This window comes from Condylostylus longicornis, unplaced genomic scaffold (assembly GCF_029603195.1).
Source record: "Condylostylus longicornis isolate FDR11 unplaced genomic scaffold, ASM2960319v2 ptg000026l, whole genome shotgun sequence".
Classification (NCBI taxonomy): Eukaryota; Metazoa; Arthropoda; class Insecta; order Diptera; family Dolichopodidae; genus Condylostylus; species Condylostylus longicornis.
In genome coordinates this window covers 1,718,209-1,731,562 of record NW_026577995.1, presented here as the reverse complement: position 1 = coordinate 1,731,562, position 13,354 = coordinate 1,718,209, and the positions used below count along the sequence as shown (strand labels likewise).

Sequence of the window (13,354 nt, the reverse complement as noted above, 5' to 3'; positions counted from 1 at the left end):
TTCATAGGAAAGAGCTTAAAAAAATAGTATAACTTAATAGGCATGTTGAAATAATACTTGGAAAAGTGTTTCTGATGAAAATTAATGTTAGACTAGAAAAGGATCTCTTTTTTTATCTATTATTATTTCTTTGAGTACTTAAAATGTCTTTACAGGAAAAGAAGAACAAAGAAATATTCAAAATTTTCATAATATAATTGATAAATATCCTTGAAAAAAGAATAATTTTGAATTTAATGAAATTTGCATTTAAAATAAGCCTTTTATCCTTTTCTTTTTCATTATGAAATTTAACACCATCATTTATTTCTTTTTGCAAATTTTTTCGTTAATATAAATAATATATTGCTTATAATATTAAAATATATAGATTTTAGAATAATAATTATTATAAAAGTCCTTTTTATTTATGGTTGTTGAAGATAAAAGTATATGCATACGCAGGTATTGAGCAATAAATTATTTTATATGCATAGAGGCGCGATATGATACAAAGGAAAAGTACTTTTACATTTAATTAAATTTAATTAAGTCTTAACGACTCTTAAAATTATCATACTTCTTCTAATAAAGTTACGGAAGACAATGGCAAAGTGTTTCTTTACATTTATTTCACTTTAATTTCAAATTTAAGAAAAATTCAAATCTAGATAAAAATTAAGTTGACCATTTATATAAAAAAATCTCCATTATTATATTTTTAAATTCAATACAACATGTTTAACAGACCTTAAACTACGAGTAACCCAAACTTAAACTACATGTATAACAGATTTTAAGATGCTGGTACAACAGAACTTAAACTAAATGTATAACAGACCTTAAACTGCATGTATAACAGACATTAAGCTACATGTATAACAGAACTTAAACTACATGTATAACAGATCTTGAACTAGATGTATAACAGACATTAAGCTACATGTATGACAACTTTAACCTATATGTATAGCAACTTTAAACTACATGTGTAACAGATTTAAAGTTGCTGGTATAACAGAACTTAAACTTAATGTATAACAGACCTTAAACTACATATATATTTATAGCTTAATGTCTGTTAAGCTACATGTATAACAGAACTTAAACTACACGTATATGCTTAAATCTACGTCATGATAATAAGTTTTTGAATTTAAATTTTATAAATTTTTAGTAAAAATTTCAAGTTTACTACATTTTATAGTAAAAAATTAATTTTATTTACTTTAATACCTTAAAATTTATTGCTTGTTACCAAATTCAAAATATTGACTCTGATTTTAGAAAATAATTTTTTATTTACTGAAGTGCTTAGTAAAAAGTGAAAAGGTTCCGGTAGATGATTTTTGGATTTTCCCTTACATAGGGTTTATTGAAAGTTAATTTGAAGGGTTGTCGATGTGTTTTTGTTGGCCTAGTGTATCTTCTTCGCGCCGGTAGAGGAGCGGATTCCGCCAGTCTTACTAAGAACTAAGAATTAAAAAGAAGATAGTGAAATAAGAAGCTATTTCATACAATTCTCTAATTCAATTTCACTTTTAGTCAATTAAGACTACATTATTCAGAATTTTCAAGTAAATCAAAGAAATAAAACATTATTGTATATAAAAGTAACAAAATTTATCAGCCTCCTAATTGGTTTCTTAAAGAACTTATAATTACAGTAATTGTGACAATTGAAGAATTTAACCGCTTTTAATCAAATTAAAAATAAGCTTGCCGATTTTTTGTAAAAAACTTTTATATATTTTTTTTGATAGAAAAAAAATTATGTATCAAAAAATATTATCATACTGTACAATTTAGTTAATAACAAATTTTCAATTTTATTAAAATATATTGTGGAAAACTTCAAATAAAAAAAATATTTTCATTCATCTTGTACATCAATTTCTTGTATCCATTTGCAATTTATTATTTCATTTAAATTTGAACGAATTTGTGGATTTGGTTCTAACAGAACACTAATTACATTCTTTGCTGATGATGTAATACAATTTTCTAATTTTGCTCTATATTTATAATTTTTATTCTTTTGATCTTCCCATAATTTATTTAAATTACTATCATCAAATGGCATTTTAGCATTTAACATTACAAATAAAATTATACCGAGTGACCAAATATCAGCAATTTTTGGATCATATGGTATACCACGAACTACTTCTGGTGCTGCATAAGCTGCTGAACCACAATATGTTTTTGAAAAATTCTTTTCACCAAATTTTTCTGTATTACAATATTTAGCAAAACCAAAATCAGCTATTTTAATATTCATACGTTTTGTTAATAAAATATTTTCACATTTTAAATCACGATGAGCGATCTCATGTGAATGTAAATATTTTAATCCACTACACATTTGTGAAAACCATAATTTACTTTGTAATTCCATAATAGGTCCATTTTTTTTTATATAATCTAAAAGGTCACCGTTTTCAGCATAACGCATAAATATAAAAATTTTTGGTCCTCTTTGTAAAATACTATGAATTTGTATTATATATGGATGATTTAATTTGCTTATAATATGAAGTTCACGAGGAAAAAATTTCTCTAGAAAATCTTTTGGTGCTTTATTTTTATCAATAATTTTACAAGCTAGATTTGTCACTCTCATATTATGATCTTCAAATTGTGCTGTTGTTACCGAACCATAACTTCCTTTACCAATTTTTTTTCCTATTATATATCCACGTGATGTCAGTGCTTCTAAATCAGAATTTTTCGATAGAACTTGATTAGAATTTGCTGTTGTTGTGTTGGTAGTGGTAGTACTGCTTTTATATTCTTTTTCTTGATTATTAAAGTATTGTTTTTGTTGATTTCTTTGTATTCTCTCATATTTCTCATTTTCTTTTATGATTTCCTTGTTTTGATTATAAAATTTTGACATTGCTTTAGCACTTAAGCCGCTATAAAATAATCAAGTTATAATAAATCCAAAATAATTGAATTTGAAGTGATGAATATTGGATTTTTTTACTAAATTTAACAAATATTTTGACCTGTTACGAGTAATAATTTTTACCTTCATGGAATACTCCGTATGTAGTATGCTCGATAATTAATAATGAATTCACTACTTTGAACTCCTGATTTGTCAATTAACTGCTCAGTCTCAAATTTTCAAAAAAATTCGGTGTACTTATTGAACTTAGTTATTTTCTAAAAATATTAATTAAATTAAATTTCCCCCAAAGATATGAGATAAAAAAAATTAATAATTTTGAACTTACATTTAAAAATTATGATTGAAAAAAAAATATTCTTGATGAAAACGTTCCACAATAGCTCTTTCAAAAGAATTCTTTTAATTTAACAAGTTTCAATAAACACAAGCATAAATGCCAAATTTCAATTTCTTTTACTTATAATTTTTTTAATAATTTTAATGGGAGGAGAAACACTAATAAAAACTTTTAAATATCTAGCGGTAAATAACATTTGACATTTTAAATTTTTCGATTTGACATTTTTTTCAATGAATTTTTTAATAAAAACTCTTGATATTAATTTGAAGGAATTCTATAACGATATTTTACAAAAAACTACGGGTAATTTTGGAATAATTTTGTCATTTTAATAACAGTGATTACTCATTGCAAACCACATCCAAGAAGATAATTTCTAGTTTTAAAACTGATTTAATTTTAATTTACTGTTCAGGTTTGGAATATTGTAAATTTTATAGATGTAGTATTGACTGCAGTTTAATATTTAATTGACTCTTGAGATTTAAATTGATTTTTGAAATTTTTCTCATATTGTTAATTTCTCTAAAATTTCATTAGGTACTAAGTTTTTTGTTTTCCAAAATAATCTAAATTTTTAAAAATCTTTTACAATTGAATATATGGGACAAATGTTTTTTTTAAAATTCACTATCATAGTTTTATTATGGATAAAATTAGCTTTTAAATTAAGTTATTTTTTGAAAAAAAAATTCATTAAAAATTAGTTTACTACTATTAATTTTTTTCTCTGTGTACAATTTTAGGTTCACAATTAATTTATTCTATAACGGTATCACCGGATTCAAATATTAAGAATGCCACAAATTCTAAAATAATACGAACACATGATAATATAGATAAGACTATAAAGTTAAATAGTGATAAGACTGCAAATTTAACCAAGTCAATTAATTTAGCTGATCGTAACAGAAGATTAATACCATATATGACATTTTATATTCCAACTGATGATGAAAATTATGATGCCATTAATCAACAACAACAATATGATAGTCCACAACAAGTAAACATAATTAAAATTTGTTTGAAATTTTAAGAAATTAAAAATTTTCTTTTAAAAATAAATTCGATTTTTTTTTTTTTACTTTCAAAAAGCAATCAAATCATCATTTACAACAAAGTCATCAATTAAATCACGATTTATATCAACAGTCAGAAACACAAGAACAAGGAAAAAGAATTAATGAAAATGATAACATTAATTCTGAAGGGTTTATACAAAATCAACAACAACATCAACCTACATATTTAACAAATGAACATCAACCAAATGATCCACTATATGTACATCAAATGCGTATATCAAATAGACCACATTTAATTCATGGTTTTCAACCATCACCGTCAAATTTATATGATAATGTTCGACAACAGGTACCATTAAATTTATTAAAAAAAGGTGTTGTCAATCAATCACAACTTCAACATCATCATCAGTTATTGCATCAAAATCAACAACAACAGCAACAATTAAAACATGAACAACAAGAATCAAATGTTGAGAGTCATCTACCGCAAAGGGAAAATTTACCTAAGGTTAGTATTATGGGGAACTTATGGGAAACATTTTCATTTTGAAGAAAAATGCTTAAATTAAAATCGTTAGATTTTCATATTATTTAAATTATAAATACATAGATATAAATTTAATATTTGAATTTATTATATCTTAGTATTTACAAGTATTTACAAATTTTAAATTTTATTAAAATATCCAATCTAACTTTATTTTTATACTGGAATCTATTAGTACAATCTTTATCATTCGCATCATATAAATCATCAGATTCTTCGACAACAGCAACAACAACACCAACATTCAAAATTAGCAGCACCAACATTAACAAATCCAATTTTATTAAAACAAGAGCAACCGCAATCAAATCCAGACAAATTACATTCATCTCCATTTACGCCTTTTAATAAAATTCCAGGACAATTTACACCTATTTTATATATAAATGAACCTGATGCGAAAAATGTAAATTATCATAATAAACTTTTGATACCTATATCATCGCCATCACCACAACCATCTATTATAGCAACTACCGCAGCTACAATAGTTTCAAGCAATGAAAGTGATGATAATGAAAACAAAAGTGATAATAGAAATAATAATAATGATGTCCCAGTCAAACAACTTTTGAATAGTAACCAAAATGATGAGAACCCAGAACAAAATATTCAGTTTTATAACTTGAAAACAATAAAGCCACAACAGCAACAACAACAAAGGTATAATTATCAACAACAAGAATTACAAAATTCACAACATCAAGAACAGCAACATCAACATCAAATTTATAAATATCCTGTAGAACATGTTCAAAATTCTGATGAAGTTATTGAACAACAGAGATTATCACCTTATCATTATCATAATCCAAATCATCAAAATAATAATCAAAAGCATCAAACTCATAATTATAATCAACAGTACAATCATTACAATCGAATTAATGTTAATAATAATTATGATTCAAATATTTATAGCAAACAACAACAAAATACAAATGAAGAAACAGATAATAGACATATCATTGCATTAGTTCCACTACAAAAGCAGCATAATTTAAATCATCAACAACATGAGGAACGACTTCAACAAAATCATCAAAATACGCATCAACAAATTCAACACGAACAAGAACAACATCTCAACCAACAACAACATTTAAAATATGATCCAAATGATATTAAAAACGTTCAAAATATAGTTTCAACAACACAAAGGTAATACGATTTGAGCAATAAAATAAGAGTGTTGTCATGGTTATTGTTATTTTTAGGCCAACTTATAAACTTGTTACTGAAATTGCACAAAAATACAAGTTAAAACATCCTCAAGCTACACAACAACCGTTACCAACTAGCGTGCCAGAATCCGAAATGACGCCACAAGAACGTTATGTTGCTTATTTGCAACAACAATTGCGACTTAAACATCAGAACCGTTACAAAGAGCATCAACAACCGAAAGCACAATCACTGTATAAAAATTCTGGATCACATCCTAATGTTCAACAAATTGATCCATATTTAATTAGTGTTATTCCATCTCCAAATCCCCCAGAAAATTATTTATATCCAACTGAAAAGCAAAAGCAACAACATCAGTACCCAAATTACATTTACCCACCAAAAGTTGAAATTGAAAATAATGATAATTCTAAAAAAATTATTTATATGAGACCACAGCAAGTACAACATGGTTCTCGATATTCAACCCAAGCACCACATCCAGGGTAACGGAAACTCATTTTCAAAAACTATTGAATTCAATCCTCTTTTTAAATTTATTTCAGTAACTATTTACAATTACTCGACGTTGAAACAACACAATATCAACCTGATGGACGTCAACCACAAGGAAGCTATAAATTAATTCCAATAGCACCACAATTACAGCCGTCATCGACACCTCAAACTATTTTCATTCCTTTGAAACATGAAGTACCACAGCATCAGCTTCAACCAGTTCCGCCTGTACAAAAGGATGCTAAATTGAAACAATTCTTTTTTGTAACAACAGCTAAACCAATTCTCATTACTTCTGTAGGTTCAATTTACAAATATGAACCAACAAAACATTCACAACCTATTAATGCAAAACAAAATCATCAAACCACAACACCTATTTTACCTCCCTCCTTAAAAATCCCATTAATACCATCAACAAATCCACCATCATCAGATCATTCTAACATATCGCTTCAGCCAGTTGCGCAAAAGAACAGTTACAATGTTCAGACCGCACAACATCATTCTCATAAATCATCGACATATTTAGTTAAGCCAACATATCTAACAAAACCAGAAGTTGGCGAACAATCACAACATAATGTAGAAAAAAATCATTTTATCGAATCTAATAAAGTGCCATTAAAATCACATTCAACATCATATAAGTCATATTCTCAAATAAGTAATAATCAAGATTCTAGTAATAATAAAAATAATAATAAATCAAATCATCAAAATTTAAATCACAAAAGTCCTCATCGAGAATATCATGCACCTCAAATAAATACAATTTCAAAATTAAAATCATTACAGAAAAATCCAAATTATAATTACGAAACTGTTAAAACATCACAATCAATAGAATCGACCACGGCACCAGCTTCACCTATATACCCTTCAACAGAAACTAGCATTAGTGGTAAGAATTACAATACAGCTATTTGATTCAATTAAGAAAATAAAATGTTAAACGAACAACTGATTACTTAACATCAACAATAATTTCTAGGTCAAAAATTCCCGAATATTAAAGAAACAGCATCCTTAGCAGAAATTTTGAGAAAATTACAAGAAACGAATCATTTACCTCATACAATAACCCCTGACAACATAGACAATTCAATAAAGACCTTAATTAAAATATTAAATAACTTAAAACAGTCCCAAACAATTATTGAAAATCCACCCCAACATCATGAACATGATTATAATGATTACGATGACACTGGAATCGAAAATATTGATCCAAGTATAATATGATAATTTTGTAAACTTTAAGAAATTAATTGAAATTATTTTGTTAAAATTTTTATTTAAAATTTCATTTTTAAAATTTTATTAAGGCAAACCAGGACCAAATTCAGGCAGACCTGGGGTAGATTATCCAAATTTAGCTGAAATTCCACCAACAAGTTTTAACTGTAAAGAACAACGTTATAAAGGTTTCTTTGGGGATCCAGAGACAAATTGTCAAGTGTGGCATTACTGTGATTTAAATGGTGGTCAAGCGTCCTTTTTGTGTCCGAATGGAACAATTTTCAGTCAGGTAAATTTTAGAACGTATTTTCTTCTATTATTATCGTACAGAATTTTGAAATGCTGTTAAACATATTTTATTACGATATATTTTGTTTTTAATCAACAGGTTGCACTAACATGCGACTGGTGGTTTAACGTAAAATGCTCTACAACGCCACAACTTTATGTACTAAATGAAAGACTTTACAAATATATTCTTCCGTTCACACCGAAATTCCCAGAGGATTATAGCGGACCACTTGTTGATAAGTAAGTGTTAAATTTATTTCTTTTTGTTTTTTGTATAAGGGAAAAATAAATAAAATTCTTGATATGTGAAATTTTCATTTCATATATCACGGTTTAACTATAATATTTTTAAAGATTTTATAAACCAAATTATCATTTCAGATATTTGGCACTAAAGTTCAAAGAAATGGAAGAAAAAATGAACAGAGAAAGAGAAAATGAAAGTAAGGAAGAAGAAAATGCAGAATTAAATAAACCGGAAATAAATGAAGAAATTACTCAAGATAGTACAGCAACCGAGAAACATCCAAAATCGGCAAGCGTCGACCCGAATGAAGAACCTATTATAGAACAAAATAATTCAAATTTAAAACAACAATTTTTAGACATAAATAATAATGGGGAAGAAGTAAAATCTGTTAATTTAGTTGATGTAGAAGAAAATCGAGGTGCTGTAGATACTGGTATAACTTATAATACATATAGTACATCAACAACAACAGAATATCCTTTGCCATCATCTTCGTTAACATCACCACCACCGTTAACTGTTAAACCAATTTATGTACCCTCTACTACACCAGCAGTTTACTCATCAACTTATAGTGATTTGCCATCATCAAATGTTATATCATCAACACCGATATCAGCTATAACTGCTAGTAATAGTAACATTGATTTAAGAAATTTAAAACTGAAACATCAAAATCGTTTAAGATTACGACAACGTTTAAAATCAAATAGAAATCGTCAAAATATTAATAGAAAACCAAAAGTTGATGTAGAAAGTGAAAAAGTTGAAGTAATAGAAATTAAAACTGATGGTAGCTCTGGTCATATTATTCCAAATTTACAAGAACAACAAAATAATCAAGAGCAAGAACAACAACATGAACAACAGCAACATAAATTGCAGCCACAAATAGAATACTTATATCATGACTAATTCATAAATAATCTCTATTTATGTTTCTAAAATAATTCTAAATAGCAATGTATATATAATAATTTATTATGATTTACTATTTTAAATTTTGATGTAATTTTTTTACATCTAATCGGTGTGTTTGACCACATAACATGCGTTCATATTTCTAATTTGGAACTTAAATAACTTTAACAGTAAAAATACAGAAAATTTCAAATTTCATATTTATAAAAAATGAAGTGTATGCAGTAGTAAAACTTTAAAACTGCTTCTATTTCTTAACACTATCAATTTCTAGCAGTAATTTTAAACGGATTAGCCATTCGTGCTGTAATTAACTATTAAGAGGACTACAATCTCAACACTAAATTGAATTAACAAAAGCCCCTAATTTTTTTCTCTTTTCCTGTAAATAGAAAATTTTTAATCGAAAAAATTAAGGAAGCACATAAGTATACATGCACTGATTTAAAATACAACAAATTCCAAATTTCATAAGAAAATCACAACTATTTCTTTAGCATCTTGCTTCTTAAATTAATTAATATTTAAAGTTGTTCTATCTAAATTAACTTATTTGAAATTTTATTTTCTTGTGAATATTAGAGCAAGATTCTTTAATAGACAAATCTTTTTTATGCATGCCATATGTGTATGTTTACATATTAAACGCGTTGTTTTACGATACTCCAAGTCGCTCAAATCACAAAAACTCTTATGTGATTCTAATATTTTAATATACTTGTGTAAGTTAACTATTTCATATGTAAAAATTAGTTAAATAAAATTAGATTTATTTTTGTTATAAATTATAAACACTTTTTTTTATTAATTTGAAAAAATATGCTGGAAAATTGTGTGGTTATTAAGGTAAAGCTTGAATATTTTGACACTATTGATTAAAATAAACATTTCAATAATTTACCATTATAAAATTTTAAATCTTCGGCATAGTCAAGAACTTTCTTATGGAAAACTTATTTGCTTATTATAATTAAATGCTGTAAAAGGAAGCGTTGATAAAGAAAAATGCTTCCTAAATTCAAAATGTTATTCAAAATTTTCAATACGAGACAAAAATGTGTTAGTGTTTTAGAATTTTTTTATATATAGAAATTATAATATTTAAAAACATTACTATAATTTGTTAATAAAATATTAAAATATTCAAATTTTACCACTTACCTCAATAACCATTTCATAATTCATTTTAGTTTCTTTAACAACGTCTACGATTTTATTTAACTCTTTTATAAATCTTTTATTCTGAAATTAAAGAAAAGACATCTCCGTTTTATTTTTTAATTGAATATTTTAATAATTGGCTATTTTAACACAAACTGAATAACATATTTTCAATTTTAATACCATTATTACAATTATATAATATATTGGAAAGACTGTTATACTCATTTGTATACTTAACATATAATATAAATACATACTTATGTATATTTAATTGTTTTATATAAAAAAAAATAATATAAATGTTAATAAAATACCTCATCAATTAGTGATATCACTCGATGTTGATGTTGGCTATGATTAATTGGTATACAATCTTTACATGTAATTTTCTGACAAGCTTTACAAAAATGTTCACAAATTGTTTTATGTTTTTCACACACTTGTGGATTCTTTTTTTCAGTTGGTATCATTTTCGTTTTGATTTTAACTAAGTTATGTTTCTTTAAAACTCTAGCTGTTTTATGAATATTCTCATAGCATTCTAAACAATATGGTACATTACATTGAACACAATAGTATTGTGTATTAGCAATTGTGCATTCATTGCATTCGTAATTTTTACTTTCATCAAACATAGGTATCATATCAATATTCGCATTAGAACAATCAGCTTGTGGTTCAATATATTGCATATCATATGGCAATATATGTTGCGTGTATCCTATTACACCACGCAAAAAATGACTTGGTTCGATTTCTTCACGAAACATTTGCTTTGATTTAATTTCGGTTTTACTATAACATAATTTGCATGTTAATATGGATCTTGTTTTTAATGAACTGATAACACATTTCTCACAAACATCATGAAAACATTTCAGGATAAATGGGCGATGGTTTTCTAAAATAAAAGCATTAAATATTTAGGTAAAATTCAATAATTTGATAATTAAACTATTCTAATAATCAAATAAAAGGTATTTTTGAAAATACATTTCTGAAGGTTGCAAATGCAAATCTTTTAAAGCTTCATAATAAATTAAGTTTCGAGCTTTTAAAGATTTACAATTTTATTCTTAAGAAATTTAATTTCAAATTAATTAATACCCAATTTAAAAAAAAGGCATTTACATTTACATTTTATGTAAATATTGGTAGGTCTGTAGTACCCCACACAATTTTTAATATTCGAAATCTTATCTTCGAAACAATATTGAATATTGTTATAAAACATATATAATAATATATAGTTAAGAGTTAGGTAAGTAATTAATACATAGGTACATTTTTAATATTATATTTATGCCTTTGTAGGAAAGAATCATTAAGGATCACTACTTCCAAAAAGTGCTTTTGCTGATTTAAAATAGTTAAGCTCAACAATATATCGTTAAATTTAAAATACGTATGTATGTATGTATATAGCTATAAAAATACTAACAGTAACAGGGTAGAATGCGAGTATGCGCTAAAAATCTAAAAGAATCCTACCAATATTTCAAAAATTTTGTATATCTGCAATGTATTTACGTAAATATTTACTAATTACAAAAATTAACTCTTATATTGAAAATTGACAAAACACAACCAAATAATACAATATAAATTTGAATTTAAAAAGGTAGGTGGATAATAAACAACAGCTGCTTAAAATTTGTGTATCTGTATGACATGTGCCGTTGTATGTCGTAAATTAGTCATATTATTAATCGTTCTTATTAGAATTGATTGTGAAATCCTAATAGTTAATAAAATTTTAAATAAAATATTTACAAAAATATATAAAAAATTCCAAAACCAGTTCATGGCGTTGCTAAACCAAAGGTATCTAAATTCTTTTTTAATAACTTAGGAAATGATTATCATTTTGCTGCGCAATTCAAATTTTATTTTTGCTTTATTGTAAACGTACCCTTAAGCTCCTTGAATTAATATTTTGTATTTACGTACATACATATGTATGTATGTAGCTACCCATTAAGAAATCATATGTTCAAACTAAACAAACAACAAAAACCAACAGAATACCGGTAAATGAAATCTTAATTATGTTTTGTAAATTTCATGATTACTTTTACATTGATTTTTATTTTAATAAAATTGAAATCGATTTCAAAAACAATATGTATCAAATTGTTGATAAATATTTTAGAATAAAAAAATACTTACGGTTCAAAGCAAGCTTATTCTTTTCGCAAACCGCACAACGAAACGGCGGTTTCCAAGAGGAAACCAAATTGAAATTACGAAAATTATCCACTGACATAATAAAAAATCTCTTGATTAAAATCACTTTATCTTTTATTAAATAATTATATTGTCCTTTACTAATCTGTTTTAAAACATTTCTTTAGAAATCCAAAAATAAATTCACTTTCAATTCTAAAAAGATGTAGTTCAAATTCCAAAAGTAAGAAGACATTCACGTCATTTGTAAAAGTCAAAATGAAATATTTAAAATGAAACATGACAGCAGCTGTGTTTATTTGAGAGCTGCCATTTATAAGGAAAAAATGATAAGGTAGTTTAAGCATATTTAATAATAAGATTTCATATGTGGCAATATAAAAATATTTGACTTGTAAAATTATGATTGGAATTTTAAAAAATTTTTGCATTAATTTTTATGGCTTTTTTAAAGTGAAATCATTTGGAATGGTTAATTTGTTTTATGAAATGAAATAAAGTAAGGAAAGGTAAAATTACATGCGTAGGAATTATTATTAAAATTATAAGCTTTTTTAAAAACAAGATTTTGATATTTTTAAATAATTGAACGCAGAAATGTTTGTTTACAAAGGAAAAATTTCTAATTGTTATTAAATTCAAATGCCATAGTAGCCGCTCTCTCCTCAGTTCTCATTAAGTTTATTTTCTCAAATTTTTACCAAGCACCTATTGCTGTATGGAAGTTAAGATGCTGATTATATCCAAAGAAAATTAAGGAAGCTAAAAATATTATTGTCGAATAGTAAAAAATTCACAT

General features: G+C 25.7%; 3 protein-coding genes across 3 annotated transcripts; 1 reads left to right on the top strand and 2 right to left on the bottom strand.

Moving 5' to 3' along the window:
• Positions 1–1,852: 1,852 nt before the first annotated feature.
• LOC129607035 (testis-specific serine/threonine-protein kinase 1) lies at positions 1,853–3,019 on the bottom strand. Its single transcript, XM_055517727.1, has 2 exons — positions 2,998–3,019; positions 1,853–2,838 (listed from the first exon to the last, which is right to left on the bottom strand). Exons 1-2 carry the CDS (start codon positions 3,017–3,019, stop codon positions 1,853–1,855), a joined length of 1,008 nt encoding a protein of 335 aa, XP_055373702.1.
• A 447-nt stretch (positions 3,020–3,466) lies between these two features.
• Positions 3,467–9,990, top strand: LOC129607034 (myb-like protein AA). Its single transcript, XM_055517726.1, has 12 exons — positions 3,467–3,539; positions 3,983–4,242; positions 4,335–4,775; positions 4,990–5,678; positions 5,736–5,975; positions 6,032–6,487; positions 6,548–6,797; positions 7,299–7,404; positions 7,495–7,734; positions 7,829–8,031; positions 8,131–8,273; positions 8,415–9,990. Exons 1-12 carry the CDS (start codon positions 3,467–3,469, stop codon positions 9,196–9,198), a joined length of 3,885 nt encoding a protein of 1,294 aa, XP_055373701.1. The 3' UTR covers positions 9,199–9,990.
• Positions 9,991–10,045: 55 nt separating this feature from the next.
• Positions 10,046–12,714, bottom strand: LOC129607033 (E3 ubiquitin-protein ligase TRIM33-like). The gene is made up of 4 exons (XM_055517725.1): positions 12,538–12,714; positions 10,683–11,269; positions 10,366–10,446; positions 10,046–10,072 (listed from the first exon to the last, which is right to left on the bottom strand). Exons 1-4 carry the CDS (start codon positions 12,632–12,634, stop codon positions 10,046–10,048), a joined length of 792 nt encoding a protein of 263 aa, XP_055373700.1. The 5' UTR covers positions 12,635–12,714.
• Between the last annotated feature and the right edge of the window lie 640 nt (positions 12,715–13,354).

Excerpts from the sequence above, each read along its gene's own strand:
- LOC129607035 (XM_055517727.1), bottom strand. The coding sequence starts at position 3,019 with ATGAAGGTAAAAATTATTACTC. Across the intron at positions 2,839-2,997 it reads GAAGGTAAAAATTATTACTC|AAAATGAGAAATATGAGAGA; the intron begins GTAACAGGTCAA and ends AAATCATAAAAG.
- LOC129607034 (XM_055517726.1), top strand. The coding sequence starts at position 3,467 with ATGAATTTTTTAATAAAAACTCTTGATATTAATTTGAAGGAATTCTAT. Across the intron at positions 5,976-6,031 it reads ATAGTTTCAACAACACAAAG|GCCAACTTATAAACTTGTTA; the intron begins GTAATACGATTT and ends TGTTATTTTTAG. Across the intron at positions 7,405-7,494 it reads AACAGAAACTAGCATTAGTG|GTCAAAAATTCCCGAATATT; the intron begins GTAAGAATTACA and ends AATAATTTCTAG.
- LOC129607033 (XM_055517725.1), bottom strand. The coding sequence starts at position 12,634 with ATGTCAGTGGATAATTTTCGTAATTTCAATTTGGTTTCCTCTTGGAAA. Across the intron at positions 11,270-12,537 it reads GAATAAGCTTGCTTTGAACC|AAAACCATCGCCCATTTATC; the intron begins GTAAGTATTTTT and ends CTTTTATTTTAG. Across the intron at positions 10,447-10,682 it reads TGATATCACTAATTGATGAG|AATAAAAGATTTATAAAAGA; the intron begins GTATTTTATTAA and ends CTTTAATTTCAG.